The sequence below is a fragment of the Sceloporus undulatus genome, chromosome 6, assembly GCF_019175285.1.
Source record: "Sceloporus undulatus isolate JIND9_A2432 ecotype Alabama chromosome 6, SceUnd_v1.1, whole genome shotgun sequence".
NCBI lineage: Eukaryota > Metazoa > Chordata > Lepidosauria > Squamata > Phrynosomatidae > Sceloporus > Sceloporus undulatus.
The window spans coordinates 160039537-160064272 of record NC_056527.1 but is presented as its reverse complement, the minus strand read 5'-3'; the positions used below and the strand labels follow the sequence as shown (position 1 = coordinate 160064272).

Here is a 24736-nt window from a genome sequence, read left to right as displayed (position 1 = left end):
TACAACCACTCTACCACCTAACCAAAGTATGGTGGTTAAACCATCTTTGAGCCAGAGGCATTGCAGCAAGATGGATTTGGGATGTTGTTTCACAGCTAACCTGACTACACCTGTAGTTTTCTTCTTTTATGTATAGCATAAATTGCTATACATCTATCAGGATATTCAAAATCACATTTCTTTTCCCACAAGTTCTGTTGGGGAGGAAGAAATGTACCTTTGCCTCAAGGAGGTTGTCTCAGGGGGAGGGAGAGCGATATATGAAGTAAAGCAATATGTAGACAAGAAATGACGAGATTAACACCTGGTGTGCAAAAATTATTCCAATTGTTTCTTTTTATTTTTTCCATTGTATTTTAACAAAACTATCTATGTACAATCTAATTTCATGTACATTTTGTTACGAATCTGATGTTTTAACAGTAGGTATCATGAGGAATTCCACAGCGTGTATCTAGTTTGTGAATGTTTTGTTTTGATTTTGACGGTTAAGAAATACACTATTATGTTTCTTCTCTTCTGAAGCCAAGCAAAACTCTTTTATATGAATAACCTGCCTTTATTTCTAATAACCTGTAAGATTGCTCTAATCAGAATAGATCAGACTTTAGACCACTTTGAAAGGTTAGGTCCATAGCAACATTTATTTTTGTTAAAAAATTATTGAAACAAAACAATTGTCTGAAAACACGGGGCTAGTTTATTCTCTCCCAATGGATGTCAAACTATTCAGAGACTTTTGATAATGTCCTTCTACCTTTTGCACCCTATTCTGGTATCACTTGTTATGAAAATAGCTAGAAATAGCCAAACAGCATAGTCTACAAGAGGTTGCCAGTAGGAAACAAGAACATGAGTGTTTAAGGATATATCTATATTGTTCATGTTTTATGTATCTGTTGTAGCAAATAGATGTGCACTTATGTCAACAGGTTTGTCACATAAAGTGCATAGCTGCCTTCACTTAAACCAGTGTTCTGAAAGAGTATTCCTGTATATGCTGAGTGAGAGTTTGCACTGGTGCTCCCTCACATTTGTGCTATTAACTCGGACAACATAATAAGGGTTGCTGATGAAGACGTGAGACTTAAGCAGTACATTCTCACAATGTTCAGATTATGTTAAAATTAAGTACATTAGTTAGTACTGTGGTATAGCTGCAAAGCTTTTTCTGCGCATGGCAACATATAAAGCTTTTTCTACATGTAGGTAAGAGAAAATCAGTGATGGCAACCAAGCAGTAAAAAAGTCTAGAGTCCACTCAGCAAAGTAAACTACTAAGAAAATAAATTCAAATTTGGGCCTGTACACACCAATCTAGACCAAATAAGATACTGTAATGTTAGACATTAAAAATAATCTTTTTACCCCAGTTGTGCAAAACATCTGACACTACAGTGTCATGCTGTGCAGCATTAACTGAAAAGGCATTGTTGAAACAGTAAGCTCCTAACCACTTTCTGGATAAAGTAACAAAAAACCTGGACACATTAATATTGTACTAATTGCCTTCTTGGCAAGAAGGAATATCAGGTTATGAGGTACAACGCATTTTTTTTCAGCCAGTCCAGAGAATGTCATTAGCAGCTCAACAAGTCAATACATGTTCAGCTTTTATGTTCTTTTGGCTGGTTTGGCAGTTAACTGTTTCTCTCTTTCAAGCTCTTTCTCCCGTTGTTGCTCTCGTTCTAGTTCTTCTTTCTGCCTCTTTTGCTGGAGTTTGAGAGCTCTTTTCTGCAACAGTGAAATTATGTAAGTAGTCTGAAGCCAAAAATTTTTACTTGACAGTTTAGAAGCCATTATATTCAACTGTTATTCCACCAAAATTATTCAGAGAGCTTTTTGAAAGCCAGAGTGATGTAGTGGTATGAGCTTTGGATTGTGACGCTGGGGATCAAGACTTGAATCCCTGCTCAGCCATGGAAACTGACTGGATGACCTTGGGCAGGTCACACTCTCTCAGCCCCAGAGGAAGACAAAGGCAATCCATCTGTGAACAAATCTTGCAATAAAACCCCGTAATAGATGCTTGCCTTAAGAATGACCATAATTTGGAAACAATTTGAAGTACACAACAACTCAATATATCAAGCATTATCTGTAACAAAATAATATATCCTCTCTTTTTACAGGAGCACTGCTGTTCAGGATTCCAGTCACACGATCCCTCCATCTCTCCTACACACCTGTGTGTGTTCCTTCAGGTTGCCTGTCAACTTATGCTGACCCCATGAATTCCATAGGATTTTCTTGGGCAAGAAATATTCCCCCATACTGTTCTGTTTCTCTTTTCCAACTGACACTCCACTTAATGGTGACTGAAAAGGCTCAGGCCCTGTGCAGACTGGCCTTTAAAATTGGCTTGGGGACGGTGTTGAGGCATAGCATCCACATGATGTATGCCCCAACTCTGCCCCAGGGTGATATGATGCCAAACACTGCTCCACACAGCACCACACGATGCAGTGCCAAAGGAGTGCCATAAAGCCATGGCACCGCAGCTATCACACCTTTTGCAGGGGGCAAAAAGGAGCCACTTTTTGCAGCTCCTTTTTGTATCCTGCAAATGCTAGATCGGGGCTGGGGTATGCAGTTGCCGCGGGCCTGATCTGGCTGTCAAAGGGGCAGCTGGAGCATGCTGTGCATTACATATTAATGGTTCAAATAGTTTTGAATAAAGCAGACCAGTACAACATAGCAGTAGATGCAGCCCAAATTAAAACAGGTTGGCTTCTTCAGGCCGCAAATAGATCAAGTGTGTGCATGCGTGCTCTCGGAGCCCTGTGCAGAAGCCATCTTGTAGGACTCGGAGGGCCTGCAAGGGGGTGAGAGGGTACCCTTTGACTCCCCAAGACTTGGAGGGCACTGGGGTGTGTATGGTTTGGCTGGGCGGGGGGTCAAAGGAGTCCCCTCCCTGCACCGGCTAACACCAGCCCTAGTGATGGTACTGCTCCACAGTCCTGCTTTGTCCTGAGGACACAACTGGACTACGGAGGAGGAGGAGGAGCAAATGCTCACCCGCAAGCCTCCTCTATAATCCAGCTATCTCCTCCGGAGAAAGCTGAGAGGCAGGGGAGGCTTGGGGGGAGAGTTTGAGGATGCGGGAGGCTGGAAATGGTTTGGCAGGCCACTTGGGGTCCATAGGCCATATATATTGTGCTGACCTGGAACAAAGGGTTAATATAATTTGCACATATTGTTTTCCTTCTTACTCTATAGAATTTCAGAAGTTCTAAAGAATTTCAGAAGTTGATTTTAATGCTCAAATTCATGTAGGAAAAGAGAAACAGATGTAATCCACTGATATAATGCACACAGCACAATCTTATATGTTTATGTGGAAGCAAGCCCCATTCTGTTCACTGGATAGGAAGCCACTATACTTACAGGGCACAAATACAGTACCAGTCCATGGCACACTGGAAATAAATAATTGCACCAGATAGTTTTGATGATCTGTCAGGAGTCTGACAGGATTTGAAGGAGAGGCCTTTCAATCACCCACCTATCTGGTCCTTTAAAAAAGATACCAAAGACTGAACCTTGCATCACTCGCATTTAAAATCAGTACTTCTATGGTGCTTTCCTAGCTGCAAGGAAGTTTTAATTCATTAGAGACTTAATGAAAATATGTGTTCTTTGATGCTATGTATGTTTACCAAGAAATATGTTTCAATGACTACAATACTGGGTGATTCAAAAAGAATGGTGAAAAAATAAAGCTGTTCCCATTCAGTTTTGTGCCATTCTTTTTAAATCATCTTGTATTAAGAGACCATTTCCTCTGGTAAACATGAATTCTTGTATTCTTCACTATAGAACTATTAAGTTTAAGTTCAAAAAACCACAACTGACTTTGAACACTAGGAAATCCACGATGGCAATGTGGACGAACAAATACATTTATGTGAAAATCAGTGTTAATCTGCAACATTTTCAAGGGTTAGAAGAACGATACAAGCAGGGCTGATTTTCCATCTTTGTTAACTAAAAAGAAACAAAACTCACTTTCAACTTTGATGTTTTCTCATGAAGCATCATCATTTCTTTCCTAATGTTGACCAATTTATTATGATAGTGCTTTGCTTCTGAAAACTTGAAAAAACAAGACATGAGAATGTGGTGGGAGTAGACAGATATATATTTAAGTACAACAGATTTCAATTAACTTCAAAAAATTAAACTAAAAAGAACTGCCCCAAATTCTGAATAAATGTAAAGCTGCAATCCTGCGCACACATATTCAATGGGAATAAGGTCCCTTGGATCAACAAAACTTTACTTTAAAGTAAATATGTTTATCCACCTATGCTCGAGTCCAATAGGAAATAATGGGGCTCGTGCATGTGGCGGAGTGGTGCATGTGCACGCCATTGTTTCCCTCCCCAAGTGGCTGGAAGCCGCGTAAAATGCATTCGCGCATGGTGTGGGCGCACTGTACACCACTACTACAACCGTTGAGTCTGTATTATTTTTTGTATGTCACTACTTCCATCAGGACTAGCCTGGAAGAAGGAAGAGCCCTCCCTCCAATCCATCTGCCTTGGTCCAGGCCTCAGAGGGAGAGAAGAAACACTGGACCTCATCCCCTTTCCCTCCACCATTCCCTTCTCCTTTTGTTTCGTGTCTTTTAAATTGTAAGCCTGAGGGCAGGGAACTGTCTGATTAAAAATATTAATTGTAAGCCACCCTGAGAGCCATTAGGGCTGAAGGGCGGGGAATAAATAAATAAATATTTCTGCTGGTAGATACTACAGGCTGAGTCTCCCTCATCCGAAATGCTTGACACCAGACATGTTTTGGATTTTTTAAGATTTTGGAAAATTTACATTATACGTAATGAGATATCTGGGGGATAAAACCCAAGTCTAAATACAAAATTCATTTATGTTTCGTATATACCTTATACATAGCCTGAAGGTAATTTTACACCCAATATTTTAAACAATTTCATGCATGAAACAAACTTTGTGTACACTGAATCATCAGACCACAAACGTGTCACTATCTCATCACCCATATAGATGGTTTTGGAGTATGTCAGGTTTTGGATATCCAGGTAAGGTATACTCAACCTTGCAAACTAAAAAAATGTTTTTTCACCTGTTCTTGTCATAATCTTATGCAGTTTCAGCAGTCTGTTAAAAAACAGGCCAGACTGTTAAAAACAGACATTGGTCACTTGCAACACAATCTATATAGTTTTAATCTCTTGACCTTTGTTTGAAAGTTATTAGTTTTTATTTTCTCACAGTCCTATTTGCTGCTCCCTAATATTTGTGTTATTGTGATTATAGATTGCATCTTGTTTTTATTTTCCACATCACCCAAATAATTCATGTTAATCAGCAGCTAATTAGCAATGAAGAAATACATATATTTTAAAAACCCAGTGTTCAGTGGGGTTACTCCCAGGTTAGGTATGTGATAATATATTGCAGCCCTAAACAGAATGGCCCCATACAGACAGGCCAAAATAAAGCTGCTTTGAGTCACTTTGGAGGCATGCTGTTTAAATGATGCATACGTCCTAAGAGTCCAGAAGCTACACCAAAGCCACGCTCCAGATCCTAAGGAAGGGAGTGTGGCTTTTGCATGGCTTCTGGACTGTTAAGAGGCATGCATCATTTAAACAGCATGCCTCCAAAGTGACTCGAAGCAGCTTTATTTTGGCCTGTTTGTATAGGCCCAATATATGAAATATTAAGCTTCTGAATGAGAGGCTAAGATTTTCTTGAACAGAAACAAATTTTATCCTGTACTGTATTAGGCTTCTCACTTAGAATAGACATTCTTCAAGGGCAAGCCACTAATGTAGTATCTCTGCACACAATGGAAACTAAGCACACAGCCTTTAATTAAACCAACAAAACTGACAGAAGACATTTACCAGCACATTGATATCAAGAACAGAATTACATTCTTTAAACTTTGAGATTTCTTGCTGAAGTGTTTCTAGGAGTACTTCTTGATTCTGTCTGAAAGAAGAACACAATATTTTGAATGCACTTTGAAGTTACACATTGTAGTACAAAATATGGTGAAATGTTGTAAGGCCAAAGAAGCTGTCTCAAGTCTTTCATAGGCAAGGATGACTTTGATTTGTATAAGAATATGTGCTACAATGCTGAAAATTTAGATCAATACTGAACTAATTTATTCTTCTTGTGATCTTTGAACAGAAAAGTCAAATCAAAAAGTAGATCCATTCTATGTACAAACAATCAATTTAGATATGAAGAAGTCTTTCATGGCCAGCATCCATAGTTTTTTGTGAGTTTTTCAGGCTATGTGACCATGTTCTAGAAGAGTTTGTTCCTGATGTTTTGCCAGCATCTGTGGCTATGGGCACCTTCAGAGAATTAAGATGCCAGCCACAGATGCTGACAAAATGTCAGGAAGAAAACTCTTCTAGAACATGGTCACATAGCCCAAAAAACCCACAAAAAACCATTCATTTATAATTTAAAGACATGAAAAGATACACATGCCTGCATTACATTGTATAGCTTTACATACGTTAGCTCTTTTAAAGCTAGTTTTGACCGCTGTAGATCAGGTAAATAATGAGAAGTCAGCCCTTCCGTTAGTTGTTCCACAGCTTTCTTATTCACAACACCGAAGTCTTCTTCTAATCCTTCATCAGGAGAATGATCATTTGAATCTGGAAGAGGGGGAAAATGTATAAAAACTGTAAAATATTTTACCAAATATTTCCTAAACAACAACCGCAAGAAACATTACATGATAAGAGGTAGTTTATTTGTCAGAAACTTTGTAGGCAGCCTCACACTTTAGTGTCTGTGAAGAGTGTGAATGTTTGTAAATGGGAAAGAACAGTTACAGACGGGTACAATTAGAGTTGTACTTTCTCATGATGCGGCAAAAGTACGACAGCCTCAATTTGATTATCATGGTGCCATGGTGCTCTACAGCCTGAAACAAGCCATATTCATCCAGAGCCTGAAGGATTTTCAGAAGCCAGAAAATTAATACACAAACATGTCCCTTTAATTCTCAAAGCCTGGGAGGGAAAGCTCAAAACAACGGCCAACAGCAGCCAACAGTGTAGTGGTCAAAATGCTGGACTGCAGCTTGAGAGATCCAGGTTTGAGTCCTCAGTGAATCATGCAGTTCACTGGATCAAGTTTAGGTTACCTCCTTCACAGGGCTGTTCTGAAGGGAGAGGAGCTAGATATGCCATCTTAAATGAAACCAACTGGGTGTCCTTGGGCAAGTCACATGCTCTCAGCCTCAGGGAAATCCTAGAATCATAGACTTGGAAGAGACCCCAAGAAGGGCCACCCAGTCCAACCCCATTCTGCCATGCAGGAACTCTCAGTCAAAGCATCCCGAAGAGATGGCCATCTTGTCTCTGTTTAAAGACCTCCAAAGAAGGATACTTCACCACTCTCCCAAGCAGCATATTCCACTGTCTAACAGCTCCTACTGTCAGGAGGTTCCTTCTAATGTTGAGGTGGAATCTCTTTTCCTGTAGTTTACATCCGTTGCGCCATGTCCTAGTCTCTGGAGCAGCAGAAAACAAGCTTGCTCCCTCCTCAATATGACATCCCTTCAAATATTTATAAACAGGGCTATCATATCACCTCTTAACCTTCTCTTCTCCAGGCTAAACATCCCTAGCTCCCTAGTCATTCCTCATAGGGCATGGTTTCCAGACCCTTCACCATTTTAGTTGCCTTCCTTTGGACATGCTCCAGTTTCTCAATGTCCGTTTTACATTTTGGTGCCCAGAGTTTTGGAAACACCGATCTAGACTGTATGCTTCTGTTGATGCAGGCTAGGATCGCATTGGCCTTTTTAGCTGCTGCAGCACACTGTTGGCTCCTGAGTGGTTTTTCTCAACCTTTGGCCCTCTAGATATATATATATTTTTGAGACTCCAACTCCCAGAATTCCTGAACAATGAAGAAACTGAACTGGGGCTTCTGGGAATTGTAGTCCGAACTATTATTATCTGGAGTCCCAAAGTTTGTGAGGACCACTGTAAAGGCAATGGCAATGCTGCCAAGAAAGCTCAATGCTAGGGTCGCCCTAAGTCGGAAATGGCTTGAAAGCACAAAACACACACAGAGAGAAAGGTTACTTGAAATAAAAACACATAGCCATACCTAAAGCCCTAGGGCTGAAGGCGTGGGGCTGCAAAGGCGCAGTGGCCCCGAGGGGCTCTGCCAGGCTCATGGCCGCCGAGGGTGGAGGAGGAGGAGGAGGAGGGCAAAGGCAACTGGGTCCCCTCTGCTGTGTCTGGCACCCAGAAGCCCTTCGCAGGCCTTGAGGGGAGGCAGGCCCCTCCGCGCGAGGCCTTCTGGGAAGCCTCCTCCTGGCAGAGCAGAGTCAGACAGTCCTCTTCTGGAGCAGAGAAGGAGCCAGCTGCTGACAACCCTAGAGATAGGAAAAGGGTAGAACTTCTCTAGAGGTTAAAAACTGAGACGTTCTACACTTTTCCTATCTCTAGGGTTGTCAGCAGCTGTTCCTCCAGGAATGTCTGCTCTGCGAGGAAGAGGGTTCCCAGAAGGCCTCCCTCCTCAGGGGTCCCAGGGGAAGGGCTTCTGGCTTCTCAGTTTTTAATATACAGTGTGTGTGTGTTTATATATGTGTGTGTATGTGTATCTATATATATATATATATAAATATATCTGTGTGTATATATATATATGTGTGTGTGTGTGGGCATGCATCTATGTATATATGTATGTGTGTGCGTGTATGTATAAGTGTGTGTGTATATAGGTGTATCTATGTGCATGTATGTACAGTATATATGTATGTGTGTGCATGTATATGTTTGTGTGTGTATGTATATATATGTGGGGGCATGCATGTGTGTGTGTATGTATAAGTGTGTGTATGTGTGTATATATATTTATATATGTATGTATGTATATATGTGTGTATATATATGTGTGTGTGTGTGTGTATAAGTGCGTGTATGTGTGTGTATATATATATATGTGTGTGTGTGTGTGTGTGTGTGTATAGAGTCAGCCCTTCATATCCATGGATTTTTTTATCCACAGATTTAAGCACGATTTGAAAATATTTTAAATATATATACATTCCCAAAACCTTGATTTTGCCACTTCATTTCACACAAGGGAGGCCTTTTTATGATGCCATTGTATATAATGGGACTTGAACATCCCCAGATTTTGTGATCCTGGAGCCAAAAGGCAAGGGCCCAGTGGATATTATTCCTAACAGCATCAAAGGCCGCAAGGACACCGCTGTCTCTGGGATGGAGACTTTGCCTGGGAACAAAGAAAATGTCGCCGAAGGGGGACTGTTTTGAGAATGGAATAATATGTTTTCATTTATGTGTGTGTCCCTGATTCCTCAGTTGTGTCTAACAATAACAATAACAAATCACAGTGTATCATAATACCTATTACAGCAATGTTTGTTTGTTTGTTTAAAGAACCAATTTGTAAAAGAACTGTGCCATCATCGTGTTGGTCAAACACAGCCTCCAAAATACAGCTTACAGTGTTTCCCAAAACTCTGGCCGCCCTTCCAGGTGTTTTGGACTTCATCTCCCAGAGTCCCACCTCATTGACTGAGATGGCCGAGGCTTCTGGGAGCTGAAGGACCAGAGTTTGGCAATTGCTGTATGGCAGGCCTGTGCAAACTCTGGCCTTCCAGATGTTTTGGACTTCAACCCCCAGAATCCCACCTCATTGGCCGAGATGGCTGAGGCTTCTGGGAGCTGAAGTCCAAAAAACCCCCTAAAGGCCCAGTTAGAAGCAGGGATTCCCAAACTGAACTTCCGGGTCTTTTGGACTTCATCTCCCAGAATCCCACCTCATTGGCCGAGATGGCTGAGGCTTCTGGGAGTTGAAGTCCAAGCCCGAGTTTGGGAATCACTGAGAATCCAGGCTCGAGTTGTTGGGAGGCCTGGAAAATAAAAAAACCAACCCGCGGCCTCTGTGTTCGGTTGAGTCCTTCGGAGCCCCGGCGTCGTCGTAGTCGCTGCAGCGGTTGGGGAACCGACGACGACGAGGACGAGGGCACCTCAAGAAATGTACCTCAGCAAGGGCGGCGCGGGTCTCCCTTTGTGAGGCAGCCGAGGCGCCTAGAGAGAGGGAGCGAGGGCGAGGGGCCTGAGGAGGGGCCGAAGGAGGCGGCATGAGGCGGCGGGCGGAGAAGAAGGAGACCCTCCGCAGGAACCACCGCGTCGCTTTGAGGGAGGGAGCCCGAAGGCAGCGGGTAGCGGCGGGGTGAATGCCAGGGATGCCGGCTCCCGAGCGGGACCCGCCGAGGGAGACTCGCCCTCCCTGGCCGCCCGCCTTCCGCGGAGAAGGACACCACCGGCTCCCCCGACGACGGAGGTAGATGTCCATCCGCCCCGAAGGCTCCCTCCGAGGCCTTGTCGTCACCCGCTTCCTTCCTCCGCTCCGAAACCACACCGCAGAAATAACCCACTTTGAGACCGCTTTAACTGCCCTGGCTCAGTGCTAGGGAATCCTGGGAACTGTAGTTTATTGCGGCCCCAGAGCTCTCTCTGACAGAGGAGGCTCAATGTCTCACAGAACTACAGTTCCCAGAATTCCCTAGCATTCTATCATACTTGATAAGTACATTTTAGGGTCTAATTGTTCTTTTATCTGATATTTCTATCATTTGTGCATGTATCGTAATAATCCAATGTTTTCTTGCTTTCTCACAGTGCAAAAAAAGTGCCAACGGACGTCCTCCTCGCGTTTCCAACTTACATTTTTCACTCGGTTACACATTTTGGGTGGCCTTTATATAGGTGGCCTTTATTGGCCTTCGAATCGCGGCGGAGAATTGGGCCCTGGATTGGTGGCCCTGGGCCAAGCGGCTTTGAGGAACTTTAGTCTTTGAAAGAACCGTTCTAAAAAGACAGTGATTCTGTGCTGGATGTTTGTTTGTGTTAACTGCCTTGGAGCCGATCTCGACCCATGGATCCCCTGCAGATGAGAGATCTCCAAGATGCTCCACTGCTCTGCCTAGTTCCTGCAAACACAGAGTCCATCCATCTGGCATGTGGCCTTCCTCTCTTTCTGCTTCCTTCTACCTTCCCTAACATTATTGTTTTTCTCCAGTGAGTCGTCTCATGATGTGACCGAAGTATGACAGCCTCAGTTCAACTTGTCTTCCGGGCAGATTTCTGTCTCGATCTGCTCTAGGACCCATTTGATTGTCTTTTTGGCTGTCCATGGGACCCTCCTCCGCACTCTTCTCCAGCACCACAGCTCAAATGAGTTGATTTTCTTCCTAGCTTCTTTCTTAACTATCCTGCTTTTACATCCATACATGGGAATAGGGAATTCAGTGGCTTCTATGAGACTGACTTTTGCACTGAGTTGTATGTCTTTGCGTTTTAGGATCTTTCTTAGTTCTTTCTTAGCTGCCTTCCCCATTCTTAGTCTTCTTCTGATTTCCCCATTTCTATCAACATTTGAACCCAGATATGAGAACTCTTTTACTAGTTCTATTTCCTCGTTGTCTAATTTCAATTTTTGTCAGTTCCCCCTGGTCATTATTTTTGTTTTCCTTGTGTTCAACTGTAGTCCTGCCTTTGCGCTTTCTTCTTTGATCTTCCTTAGTAGTTGTTCCAGTTCTTTGAGGTTTTCTGGTGCTGTCAGCGTATTTCAGATTGTTGATTTTCCTTTTCCTCCTTCTGTGCCCAAGCCTGCTTTCTTTACAATACGTTCTGCATATAAGTTGCTGGGTGTTATTTATTTATTTATTTCACTTCACTTCTATGCTGCCTTTCTTCCAACAAAAACACACGCATTTAAAAACCACACACCTTATATAAAAAGCCACCCTGTCCTTATTATATGTTGAAAAACCTGCTTAAATAAAAATGTTTTTGCTTGCCAGGGAAATGGAAGGAGGGAGGGCGCCAGCCTAGATTCACAGAAGGGAGACCCAAAGGCTGGCACCAGCCACCGTGAAAGCTCTCTCTTGTGTCCTTGCCAGGCAAACTTGGGATCTTGGTGGCACTGAGAGAAAGCCTTCTCCTAAAGATCTTAGGGCTCTAGCAGGTTGGTATGGGGAGATACGGTCTCTCAGGGCCCGAACAGACAGGCCAAAATAAAGCAGCTTCGGGTCACTTTGGAGATATGCTGTTTAAATGATGCATGTGTCCTAAGAGGCTGGAAGTCTCGCCAAAGCCATGCTCCAATCCTAAGGACTGGAGCGCAGTTTTGGTGCAGCTTCTGGCCTCTTAAGATGCATGTGTCATTTAAGCAGCATACCCCCAAAGTGACCTGAAGCAGCTTTATTTTGGCCTGTCTGTTCGGGGCCTTAGATAGTCTGGAGCTAAGCCATGCAGGGATTATAGGTCATGACCAGTATTTTGAATGATTAACTGACTCTTTGAGAGAGGTGCCCCATAATTTCCCTGTCCCAAGTACTTCCAGTGAACGGCTGGGTAGAAGGAAGAGGTGTGGGGTTAATATGGCAGATCCACCTCCTTAGAACTTTGTACCTGGGTGAGGCATGCTTTTTGCTTGCAAGAGAGTTATTGTTGTGTGCGCCTTTAAGCTATTTCCAATTTACAACAGGGTTTTCTTCACAGAATTTGTTCAGAAGGGATTTGCTTTTGCCTTCCTCTGAGGCTGAGAGTGTGTGACTTGCCCAAGGTCACTCAGTGGATTTACATTGGTTGAATGGGGGAGTCAAACCTTGGACCAGACTCATAGTTCAATGCTTAAAACGCTATACCATGCTGTCTGTCTGCAAGGGAGTTAAAAGGTAAAGGTAGTCCCTTGATATGAATGTCTAGTTGTAACTGACTATAGGGGACAGTGCTCATCTCTGTTACTAAGCCGAAGAGCCAGAGACTACACTAGTGGTCATGTGGCCAGCATGACTGCACTGAACGCTGTTACCTTCCCATCAAAGTGGTACCTATTTATCTACTTGCATTTTTGTGATTTTGAACCGCTAGGTTGGCAGAAACTGGAACTACTGAGAGGAGCTTACCCCATCATGCAGCACTCGGGCCTCTAACTGCCAATCTTCCAATTGCCAGAATTGGCATCTTAACCACTAAGCCACTGCCTATCTAGACAGAGAGTTAGCCTGGGCTTAATGGGAAAAAGTTTAATTTATTTCCTAACTGACATCTCTTTTGCTTGTTGTAGGTCTGATCCGACGATACACCTGACACGACGTAGCACCTTTGGCTTCTACAAGATGAGAAATGGCCCGAACAAATAGCAAAAGGAAGTCCTCCGCCTGAACTGAACAGACTTAGCACTGTGGACATCCAGCTAGGTCCTGGCTGACAACTTAGGATGGCCCACTCGGGCATCTGGAACAGCCTGAAGTCCATGCTGAGAAAGAATGATGACCCCTTGTTCTTGAACGATTGCAGTGCCTTTGACTTTTCAGACGAAGTGAGTGAGGAGGACTTCCCCAGGTTCAACAAGTTGCGAGTTGTGGTTTCCGAGGATGTGGCCGAGGCTTCCACCAATGGGACTCGTGTGGGACCCTTTTCCGATGACGAATCCTTGCTGGACAGGGATGTGGCTCTGCAGAGCACCCAGACTGGCCCTGGGACAGACCCTTGTAACAGCTGCAGCAAACAAAGGGAACTGGTGAAGCAGAAAAAAGTGAAGAGACGACTGGTTCTAGCAGCCGTTCTCTATCTACTCTTTATGACAGGGGAACTTATAGGTAAGAATGCTTCCTGTACCTCCCTGACAGGAGATTCTGTAACTGTCTTGGTAAAATGACCAGTTGTTTGTGGTATTTGCTGTCGTTGACTAATGGAAATTGGGGACCTCCAAGAGCACCGTTTATTAACTGCCCTTCTCAGGTCTTGCAGACTTAAGGACTGTGGCTTTCTTGATTGAATGACTCCACATGTAATGTGGTCTTCCTATTTTCCTATTGTCTTCCCCTTTGTCCAGCATTATTTTCTTTTCTAGTGACTCACGTCTTCTCCTGCTGTGTCCAAAGTACAACATTTTCAGTTTAGTTATTTTGGCTTCTAGTGAGAGTTCAGGCTTGATTTGCTGTTCGACCCTTCGTTTGTCTTTTTTTGGTAATCTGTGGTATAGCATGTTATTAATAACTAACATATATGAGGTGTGGGGCAGGGATTACTAATAATATTTGAGGTGTGCGTCTTAACTTCTGAGGTCTTGTATCCCTGAAAGTAATTTCTGAGCCCTGTGTTTGGTTTGTAGTTTAGGGAAATTTGCATAATGATAGAAATGAAAGGAAAACACAAGTCAATAGTGATTCAGACAGCTGAACTAACCAAACAATGCCTAGGTAAAATGATGAATGATCTACCAAATTGCCGGTAAGGTAAGCAATAGTTGAGCTCCCCACCTGCATAGAAAGTTTTCTGTGTACAGCTGGTTCATCCATTCTGCCCCCTCCCCCCATTTTGAGTTCCAAATATCCTAAGAAGCACATGAAAAAGTTTGTGATCAGTCACCCATGGAACAGTCCTTCATTCTTCATAGCTCACTGAAGACAGCAATGTGGCATCAGCCTCTTTCTTGACATACATGCCCTTTTGAAGTTTTTGTTATACAGGAGATTTTAAAACGAAAGAAAGAAGCCATGGTATGTGAAACAAGCATTCCTCAGAGCTGGATCAAACATGTAGAAGATGCTGTGGAACATTATTCTGAGAATCTATTCTTAGAATAATAGAATCATAGAGTTGGAAGAGACCACAAGGGCCATCCAGTCCAACCCTGCCATGCAGGAACTCACCATCAAAACATCCGCAACAGATGGTCATCCAGCCTCTGTTCTGTTTAAAGACCTACAAGGAAGGAGATTCCACCACACTTCAAGAGAGTATGCTCCACTGTCCAACAGCTCTCACTTTCAAGAAGCTTCTCCTAATGTTGAAGTGGAATCTCTTTTCCTGTAGCTTCATCCATTGTTCCATGTTCTAATCTTTGGAGCAGCAGAAAACAAGCTTGTTCCATCCGCAATATGACACTCCTCCAGATACTTAAACAGGGCTATCATATCACCTCTATTGTCTCTTCTCAAGGCTAAACATACCCAGATCCCTAAGTCTCTCCTCATAGGGCATGGTTTCCAGACCATTCACCATTTTGGTTGCCTTCCGCTGGACACGCTCCGGCTTGTGGATCCCTGTGCTTCCATTTTCCTGCACACACACACTCCTCCAGGTTCTTCCATCTCATCACTGGGGTATGTTATGCCTGTTGTTGTTGTAGCCATCAAGTGAGCTTTGATTTATGGCACTCATCTGCAGAGATGATCTGCAGAGAATCATCTTCAGGAGCCCTGATGGATCATAGCCCTGATCAGGTCTTGCAAACTGCAGGCCTTGATTTTTTCTTTAATTAATCCATTCCATTTTTCCTATTGCCTTCTGCTTTTTTATCTTTTCCACTGAGTCATGTCTTGTCATGATGTGTACAAAGTATGATTGGCCCAGTTTAATCATTTTGCCTTTTAAGGGAGAGCCTTTGGCTTGATTTGCTCTCAGATCCATTGGTTTGTCTTCTTGGCAGGTCATGGTATCCATAGAAATCTCCTTCTGTTCATTCCAATAGAATGTCTTGTGTGTTCACTGTAGTTTGAGAATTGACTACAGAAGAGAAAATCCTCAGACCTAAGGAAAGTGAAATATGTTCTTGTGTGGCTTGCTTTGAAGACTATGCTGGTTGAGTTTGTTTATTCCAGCGCAGTGTTCAAATTATTTCTGGTGTCAGTGTCTTCTTAAAACAACAGCCAATGGTGCTGTCAAGAAAAAGTAATGTCCCATGTTCCTTCCTCCCTGCTCCCCAGTATTAGCACCATGCAGAAATATTACTGTGATGTCTGTAACTGGATTGATTTATTGAAATGATATGAATCTCTTAAGAGATAACTAATCTGCTATTTTCCCCAGTGAACAACTCATTTGAGCTGCAAAGAATAAAACTTTATTCCAGAGAAACCTTGGATATTTACAGGAAGACATCTGCAGACACAAGTGACCTTGTGCCCAAACACTGATATAAAATTAACAGTGTCCCACCCCACCTTTTCATGGGATTTAACTTAATTTGCTTACTAATTAAAACATACCAGTCCTTTCTTTCATGCCCCCTTTAATCATCCAGCCAGTTCTCATCTCTACATTCTGTTCTCATCATCAGGTTCTGAGAAGTTCACTCCTCACATCTGTACATTCCTGAGCCAAACGCCAACATGCTTCTACCCACCCATCCCAGTACTGTGCCTCCCATCATTCACATCATTTCCCAGTAAACCTATAAACAACTATTATAAATGTCAAAACCACAAACATACTACATACTATACCAACTATAACAATTGCTTGACAGAATTTCCTACATTCTGACAGGTTTCAGAGTTGTTTTTGGCTGAAAGTTGTTCTTACTTGATCTCAACCCATGGCAACCCTGTGGGTGAGATGTCACCAAGACTCCCTGTCTTCCACGATCCTCAAAAACCCAGCAGTGCTTATACAGAAGAGGGCTGTGAAACAAGCATAGGATATTAGCTGTTGTTCTCTGTTGTGTGTACTTGGCCTCTCTGTGATGTGTACAAAAGTGCACAAGCATTAAATCCTAATTTTTTAACTTAATTTTTTTTCATGTTAAGGTGGATATCTTGCAAATAGTCTAGCAATCATGACTGATGCACTCCATATGTTAACTGACCTCAGCGGAATTATTTTGACACTGCTTGCTTTGTGGTTGTCTGCAAAATCGCCAACCAAAAAATTCACTTTTGGGTTCCATCGCTTAGGTAAGTAACTTCTTTGGTTTCATTTTAAAACTATGCTAACTAGGGCAGTAAATGCTGAATAGCAGATATGCCTGTGGCTGGTTCCCCCCCCCCCCCCCACACACACATTTTTACAAGCCATGGTGTCATTCATTGACATTATGATGTGCACACTTGTATTTTCTAGCAAGTTGTGATTTGCTGACCAACTAGAAACCATAATGTGAACCCATACTTTATTATTGGGTATAAAATCTGGTTTGTTAAATCCACGGTGTTGATTTCTGAATCTTCAACAGTAGCTTGTTTCTGGGTTGTTTTTTCAGTTGCCTATCTTGAAATAGGAGATGAGAAAAACAGCAGAAAAGAAATAAACTAAAAAAGGGATAGACAGACTACACTTTGTTTATTTTTCTTCTATGTGATTTGTAGCTTAAGCAACAAATCATGGTTGTCATCAACTGTGGCTTATTGTGATGTGCAACCGCACCCTGTAGCTGAGGTCAGTAAATAAAAGGCATATAAATGCCAGTGTTAAATTTCTAAACTGTGTGACTTATTGTGGCAGATTGGCAGCCTGTGAAAACTCCTTTAAAAAGGGTATACGGTACTTAAAATGGGCAGGCTGGGGTGGGAAAGAAATATACATCCCCCTTTACTTGTTTCTTATACTTTAGATAAACTTTTCAAGAATGTGTTTGTTGTGCTCATATGTGACCTCTCCACTACCCCTGCTGCCAGTGTATATTCAGATATTCAGAATATCTGAGCTGTAGATCTACAAATGAGTGACAGCCCAAGCAAGTTTATTATGGCATGAGTTTTCCATAAAGAGCAGTGTGTGCACACATAATCCAAGGTATAAAGCTGCAATGCTGTGTGTATTCACATGGGATTTACAAGCCTCCTGAAGACAATGAGATTTACTTTTGAGTGGACAGAGGATTGCTGTAGACCAGTAGTCCCTAAACTGTGTTCTTTAAAGGATTTTGGACTTCAGCTCCCAGAATCCCAGACTCTTGGCCAACATGGCTGAGGCTTCTGGGAGCTGGAGTCCAAAATATCTTAAAGGGCACAGTTTGGGAACCACTGCTGTAGACTTAAGAGCAGTACAGAAAATACTTTGCTTCTTAACTGTTGTTGAAGCCATATCGTTTTGTACAGTCCTTTCCCTCTGACTCTGTGGTTCATGGGCAATCCATGTTTCCTAGGCTTTATCCACACAGAGAGGTGATTGTTGTAGCTCTTAGTGTGTTCACATTGAAAAAGCAACTAGTTTTCTGGAGCAAGATTGCAACTCACTACCACAACCATGTCAACTCCAGTTGTTGCTCAGAACACATGAAACACTCTAAAACACTGCATTTCCTCCTGCTGTGACAACAGTTCAACACATACGCAAAATACTGTGCAGGTTCTAAGGCATAGACAGGATGATCTAAGGTGCTTTGGGAGGAGGAGAAGGATCTGGCTATTAGTTCTGTTTAATGGCAAATATTTTGATTGCTGATTATTATTTTGCCTGTCGTTCAACCTTAATTCTATGGCTAAACCATGGTAAAAATTGACTGCCATGCTGAACAGATGGTTTGCTGTTGGAATCTGACCATTTCAACCCTACACAGCACCACAAAACCCTGTGTCTCTAATACAGCACAGAGCTAGGCTTAATTGTGGCAGAGTTAATGTGGTACAGAGGTCCAAGTAGGTTAGTAGTGCAGCTCCCATCCTGTGCATCTGGGGATAATGAGGACTATAGTCCAGCACATTTTAAGGTCACCAGATATGGGAGTGCTAGAATAAGAGTGTCAGAGTCCCAGGTGGAAAGCCCATCCATCCACGAAACTCATTAAGATGTGATTTCGAACCAGTCCTTGATCTCTTTGCCTCACATTTCTCAGGGTGTGATGAGGATAAAATTGTGAGAGGTTGTGGTGGGGAGAGGGAGAATTCAATAATTGTATATGCCATTTGACATTCTTTGATCAAGCTGATAGAGGTGTAGCTAACAGTAAACCTTCAGCACCATTGATTTCAGAAGGGCTGACTTGCATAGTATTGTGTACTAGATTGTGAATGAGTTAATAGAGCTTTTGCAGCCATTACAGTTCATCTGCTGAGATCAGAACATTCTCTATAACATGCCAAGAAGAGGCAGATAAAATTTCTTGGCAACTCGTTGTGGTAATGGGTTAGGCCAGTTGTTAGGAAAGAAAGTCGTTTCAGCAAAAATATGTTTTTCAATTAAAAATGCACAGACCCAGCTCTGTTCTTTATGCCTCTGCAAATTTGGTCTCTAATCACATTATTCCATTCGATGTTCACACGACTCCCTTTTTTATAATTAGACTTTTGCCCCCAGAAACAATTTTTTCGTTCTTTAAAATCCCATGGGAGCTGCATAATAATGCTAAACGCTGGAGTGTATTTAAATACCTTTCAAAACTGTGCATGGCCCCAGTGGGCTTGTATTTCATCCCTAAGGATTCTCATTCCACAGAATTAAAAACTATTGAAAGAAAAGTTTCATTGCTGCCAAACTCTTTATTGTTTGAGTCCCAAGAAGATTTGCTGCTATACAGTGTAGTACAGTATGGCTTTAATCGGCCATAATGGGATTGATACTGGAAGGCTGATGAGGAAGTGCAACAGAAATGCACACAAGTGTGTGCACAAAAGTAACAGTAGTGCTTGTCTTTTCTTTTTCTCTCCCAGAGGTTTTGTCTGCCATGGTCAGCGTATTACTGATTTATATCCTTATGGTTTTCCTCTTGTATGAAGCTGTTCAAAGAACCATCCATATGGACTACGAAATCAATGGGGATGTAATGCTTATTACAGCAGCTGTCGGTGTGGCTGTAAACCTCATGTAAGTTGTCTTTCTGAAAAATTTGGTGTTGGCTCCATGTCAGCATAAGTACATTTGGATTTATTATTTAAATTACATAACATTTAAAGTCCAACCTTTGTCACTGAGAAAGCCTCACGGCACAAGAAAGTTTTTATCTGCCACCTAAAGGTGGCCTCTCTAGAGAGGGAGTTCCAGAGCTTAGGAGCAGCCCCCAAGAAGGTCCTCTCCCTTGTTCCCACCAAATGAACCTGAGAAGATGGTGGCATAAAGAGAAGGGCCTCTCCTGATGATCTTAGTGTACTTATGGGCTCATAAAAGGAGATATAGGACTGAAACAGACTGCATAAATAATCATCTTGAAACCACTTTAACTGCCCTGGCTCAGTGCTAGGGAATTTTGGGAACTGTAGTTTGTTGTGGCACCAGAGCTCTCTAACAGAAAAGGCTAAAATGTCTCACAAAACTATGGTTCCCAGAATTCTCTAGCATTGAGCCAAAGCAGTTAAAGTGGTTTCAAGATGGATTATTTATGCAGTCTGTTTCAGCCCATAGTCCTTTAAATAACCTGGACCCAAGCCATATAGCAATGCAAACAATGGATGCAAACTACAGGAAAAGATATTCCATCTCAACATTAGGAAGAACTTCCTGACAGTTAGAGTAGTTTGACAGTGGAACACATTTCCTTAGAGTGTGATGGAGTCTCCTTCTATGGAGATTTTAAACAGAGGCTGGATAGCCATCTGTTGGAGGTGCTTTGACTGCATGGCAGGGGGTTGGACTGGAAGGCCTTTGAGGTCTGTTCAAATTCTGTGATTCTATTCTATGAAAATGTTTGCTGAAACATGTTAAACTGCTCTCCTTTTTAGTGGTGTAAGAACCAGTCCCCTCTTTTCCATATTATTTTTGCCTCTGATACCAACGTTTCTGTTTAAGAGATAAAGTCAAGGAACATGTCTGCTTCTTTAACTGAAGTATACTTGTATTGCAACCTTTATAAACATTTTTGTTTTAGTATTCAAAAATATGGTAACGTGGGGTTTTCTTCCCCTTCTCTGTCTACTCACCTCCCACCTAACTTCTTGTCCTCTGTTCTCCATTTTAGAATGGGCTTTCTGCTGAACCAGTCAGGTCACCTTCACTCTCATTCGCATGCCCCACCTTCTGTTCCTCCACCGAACCCTTCTGCTACAGCTTCTGGGCATGGGCATGGCCACAGCAGCCTGGCGGTGAGAGCTGCTTTTGTACATGCCCTGGGAGACTTGGTGCAAAGTATTGGTGTGCTTGTAGCTGCATACATCATTCGTTTCAAGGTAATACTGTAAACCATACTTGTGAACAAGGACATTTCTGATCGTGGATTGCTCCACCTTTGAATGCTGGCACAATATGGCCTGGCATTCACAGACATGTCTGTTGGTTCAGGCCCTTTTCTATGAAGCACGTTGTTCCATGAAAGCAAGAGATATATGCTCAGACATGCTACTCCATTCATTGGGGAAATCTATATATATGCACAGTGGAGGTGTCAACCCATGCAAGGAACTGTTGGGTTGGATTAAATAGGAACTAAAGGCTACTGGCTGAGGATAATCTGTAATGTATTTTCAAACTCTTATGTTTTTAAAACATATATTTAATAGGGTACAATTCAAGAAATGATGGGTCTTTACACTTAAATAAATATTCCTTGTCTTGTTGTCCCATTTTAACTCTACATAAGGCCCACATTTTTACTCTACATAAGAGCTGACCAGAAAGATACTTGTTTTGCCTTATTTTCTGGTTGCAAGGTCTGGCTGGAAACTATTGGGGTCCAATTGAAGGCTTGCTTCTATGTACTGTGAATAACCCCATTTGTTCCCATCACTGTGGGATGAAGGCAGGGCATTGTCTAAAGTCCCAGTTCTGTGGGAATGGCCCAAACACATGACATGTAAGTATGCTGATAAACTTCCTTCCTTTGGCTGGAAGGAATTGCCAAAACAGTTGAACTGCTTGGATTTTTTTTTAAAAAAAAACTTATTTAAAAAAAAATAAGTATAGCTTTTAATTTATTATCTATTTTTTCTTGGCATGTTTTAACATTCTATAACCACTTCTTTTATTTTAATCAGCAAATACATTTTGGAATAATCACACTGTTTTGAGGTAGAAATACCTAGTTGTCATTTAGTGAGTCATGCCCTTGGTCCACCTGGACTCTAGAAACAACTACTCTGACTGGAGGTAGCTCTCCAAGATGCCAGGAGAAGCCTTTTAAAGGTCTCTTACTCATGGTTCATTAACTAGAAATGCTTGGGATTAGAAATTTCTAAATGCAAGTTAAACATTTTTAAATACAAATTATACTAGAGTTATACCTTTTCCTTAAAGAGGATTGAGGAGGGAGGGAAACATCGGCTAGCATCCTGTTAATGGCATATGCAGGTGTAAACCCACCTCATGACTGCATAGATGTTGTTTGGTCATTGTGTAGGTAGGGGTTTTTTCCCCATCCTCCTCAAGGACCAAAGCCTCCCATCTGGACTCAGCTGCTGCTGCTGCAACCTTCCTGGCCGTTCTGTGGCTAATGGAGATTGGAGGTGGGATTAGAGAAGCCTCTGGATATGTCCCCATAGCCAGACACTTCTCCAGTCCCTCTCCTCTCCACCAGTCACAGAATACCCATGGGAGGTAAACCCTACAGTGGCTGAACTATAAGTCTGGAAGGGTGTTTAGTATCCAGTGAGTTTGGAAGGACGTTTAGTGCATGCAGAACTATTAAGCTATACTCTGCCTTCCAGGATCTCAGCTCTTGCGAATAAACTTTTACCTGTTTCTTACCTTACATGTTTTGAGAATTGTGTGTGTGAGTGTGAGTGAGAATTATTCTTTTTCCAGTCTGTGTTAAGCCTGTTCAGGCATTCACTAATTGGACATCCATGCAGCACATTGTGGCACACAGACGTCCCCCTTCACCTACAGTCTTCATGTGTCTACTGGAAAGGCCTGAAAGGGAAATGAGCTTCACTCAAATGGGATGCCAAAGCGACATGCATTTGGGAGACCAGACTACTATAACTATAGTCACCTGAACACAGCTACATTTTATTTCCAGACCTGCACAATAAACAGAAAGAACTATTTCAAAGATACAGTTACTGAATGTCTGAACAAAGGCTTCAGTTTCAGATATACAGTACTGATTCATGATTTCATTTCATCTGATTCCCTCATCTGTTTGCACCCTTTTAAAGGAATTGAACAAAAATCTTTATATGTATTTTTAATGCAATTTTGAGCTGAAATAAAGTATCACAAATATTTGGAGAAATGCTCATCCCAAACAATAACTGATGTGTTCTGGTCCATATAGAAACCAACACAAGAGGAGGCTTACCCAGTAGTTAGTCAAAACTAGAGGGGAAAAAAACCACAAAATAGGTGCACTATATATCACCAAGTACAAAAAGATCATTAGCATTTGTACTTAGTGATGTATAGTGCACCTATTTTTTGTTTTTTCTCCTAGTTTTGACTGATCCATATAGACTCATAGAATCATAATTATAAGAGACCACAAGGACCATCCAGTCCAACCCCATTCTGCCATGCAGGAACTCTCAATCAAAGCATCCCCAACAGATGGCCATCCAGCCTCTGCTTAAAGACCTTCAACAGAAGAGACACCACCACTCTCCAAGGGAGTGTGTTCCACTGTCAAACAGCTCTTACTGTTAGGAAGTTGCTCCTAATGTTGATCTGGAATCTCTTTTCCTGTAGCTTGCATCCATTGTTCTGTGTTCTAGTCTCTGAAACAGCAGAAAACAAGCATACTCCATTCTCAATATGACACCTCTTCAAATACTTAAACAGGGCTGTCATATCACCGCTTAACAGTCTCTTCTTCAGGCTAAACATACTTCAAGTCTTTTCCTCATAAGGGATGGTTTCCAGACCTTTCACGATTTTGGTGGCCCTCCTTTGGACATGCTCCAGTATGTCAACATCCTTTTTTAATTGTGGTGCCTAGAACTGGACACAGTATTCCAGGTGAGACCCGACCAAAGTAGAATAGAGTGGCACTATTACGTCCCTTGATCTAGACACTATTCTTCTCTAGATATTAATCTGACAACTGTGAATCAGGTTGGCTTGCATGGAAATGAAGACTGAGGAAAAATGTTTTCTAACCCTTGTCCTGAGCTTTCAAAATATTTCAAGGAAGACAGAATTTTGATAAGTTATTTTCTACATGGAGTCTTACCAGGCTTGAATCTCTTTTGTCTCAGCCAGAATACAAGATTGCAGATCCTATATGCACATATGTATTCTCCATTCTCGTGGTTTTCACAACATTTCGGATCATCCGGGATACTGGAGTAATTGTGCTTGAAGGTAATAATTCTTATGTTTGAGATCAACAATTATGAACAGGTTGAAGCTACAATCATTTATTTAATCATATAATATCTTAAAATATTAATTAATAATTAGATTGGAGAAACTGTGGTACTCCTGATGTAATTGTTTCTAGAAGTTACATACTGCCCAGCTGGTGTGTGCTCTTGAGACTATTTACAAACAATGTGCAAGCTAATTCTTCATGATAAATATAATTTCAAGTGACTTGGAACATTGCAAGAGATAAAGCTGGTGAGCATTTTCATAGAATTAGTTTGCACTATACAGCAGAATGGCCAATAATGTAATTATTCAAAATAGTAATTTCTCATTAATGTGATCCTTGATCTTTCTTTTATTTGTAGGTGTTCCGAGGCATTTGAATGTTGATCTCATTAAGGAAGAGCTAATGAAAATTGAAGATGTGTTTTCAGTGGAAAACCTGAACATTTGGGCATTAACTGCAGGAAAAACTATTGTCATAGTCCACTTGCAATTAGGTAAAAATGGGCTCACGCTAATAATTCTTGAAAGTACATTACATTGCAAAAGATATAACTTGAAATTATTATTATTGCTAATGTACCTGTGTCAGCACTGCTTTATACACAAATCAAAAGATATAGGGATCCCATCTAAAGGGCTGGCTATTTCTGTGTTTTTGATAATGACAGTGATAACAATAATAGTAATAATCTTTAAAAAAGCAGGCAAGGGAATGGAAATGGTGGGAAGAGATAGAGGAGAAGAGAGATTAATTTGCCAGTG

At 41.8% G+C, this 24736-nt stretch overlaps 2 protein-coding genes across 7 annotated transcripts in view; one reads left to right on the top strand and one right to left on the bottom strand.

Moving 5' to 3' along the window:
- Positions 1–308: 308 nt before the first annotated feature.
- Positions 309–10475, bottom strand: BLOC1S6 (biogenesis of lysosomal organelles complex 1 subunit 6). 2 transcript variants are annotated; one of them, XM_042473093.1, is made up of 5 exons: positions 8133–8388; positions 6520–6664; positions 5891–5978; positions 4009–4095; positions 309–1734 (listed from the first exon to the last, which is right to left on the bottom strand). In XM_042473093.1, the coding sequence occupies exons 1-5, from the start codon at positions 8200–8202 to the stop codon at positions 1615–1617; spliced, it is 510 nt and encodes a 169-aa protein (XP_042329027.1). In that variant the 5' UTR covers positions 8203–8388; the 3' UTR covers positions 309–1614. The 2 variants fall into 2 exon arrangements, with proteins under 2 accessions (XP_042329027.1, XP_042329028.1); XM_042473094.1 differs by lacking the exons at positions 309–1734; positions 4009–4095; positions 5891–5978; positions 8133–8388 and adding an exon at positions 9934–10475 and having other exon boundaries at positions 6527–6664.
- The window catches only part of SLC30A4 (solute carrier family 30 member 4), a 17656-nt gene continuing 3129 nt past the window's right edge, over positions 10210–24736 (top strand). Inside the window, exons 1-7 of one of the 5 annotated variants that reach the window (XM_042473091.1) lie at positions 10210–10346; positions 13137–13671; positions 16606–16752; positions 19513–19600; positions 20688–20895; positions 23857–23962; positions 24334–24468. In XM_042473091.1, coding sequence (XP_042329025.1) covers positions 13290–13671; positions 16606–16752; positions 19513–19600; positions 20688–20895; positions 23857–23962; positions 24334–24468 — 1066 coding nt within the window. In that variant the 5' untranslated portion in view covers positions 10210–10346; positions 13137–13289. The other 4 variants (XM_042473087.1, XM_042473092.1, XM_042473090.1 and 1 more) reach the window with 4 other exon arrangements.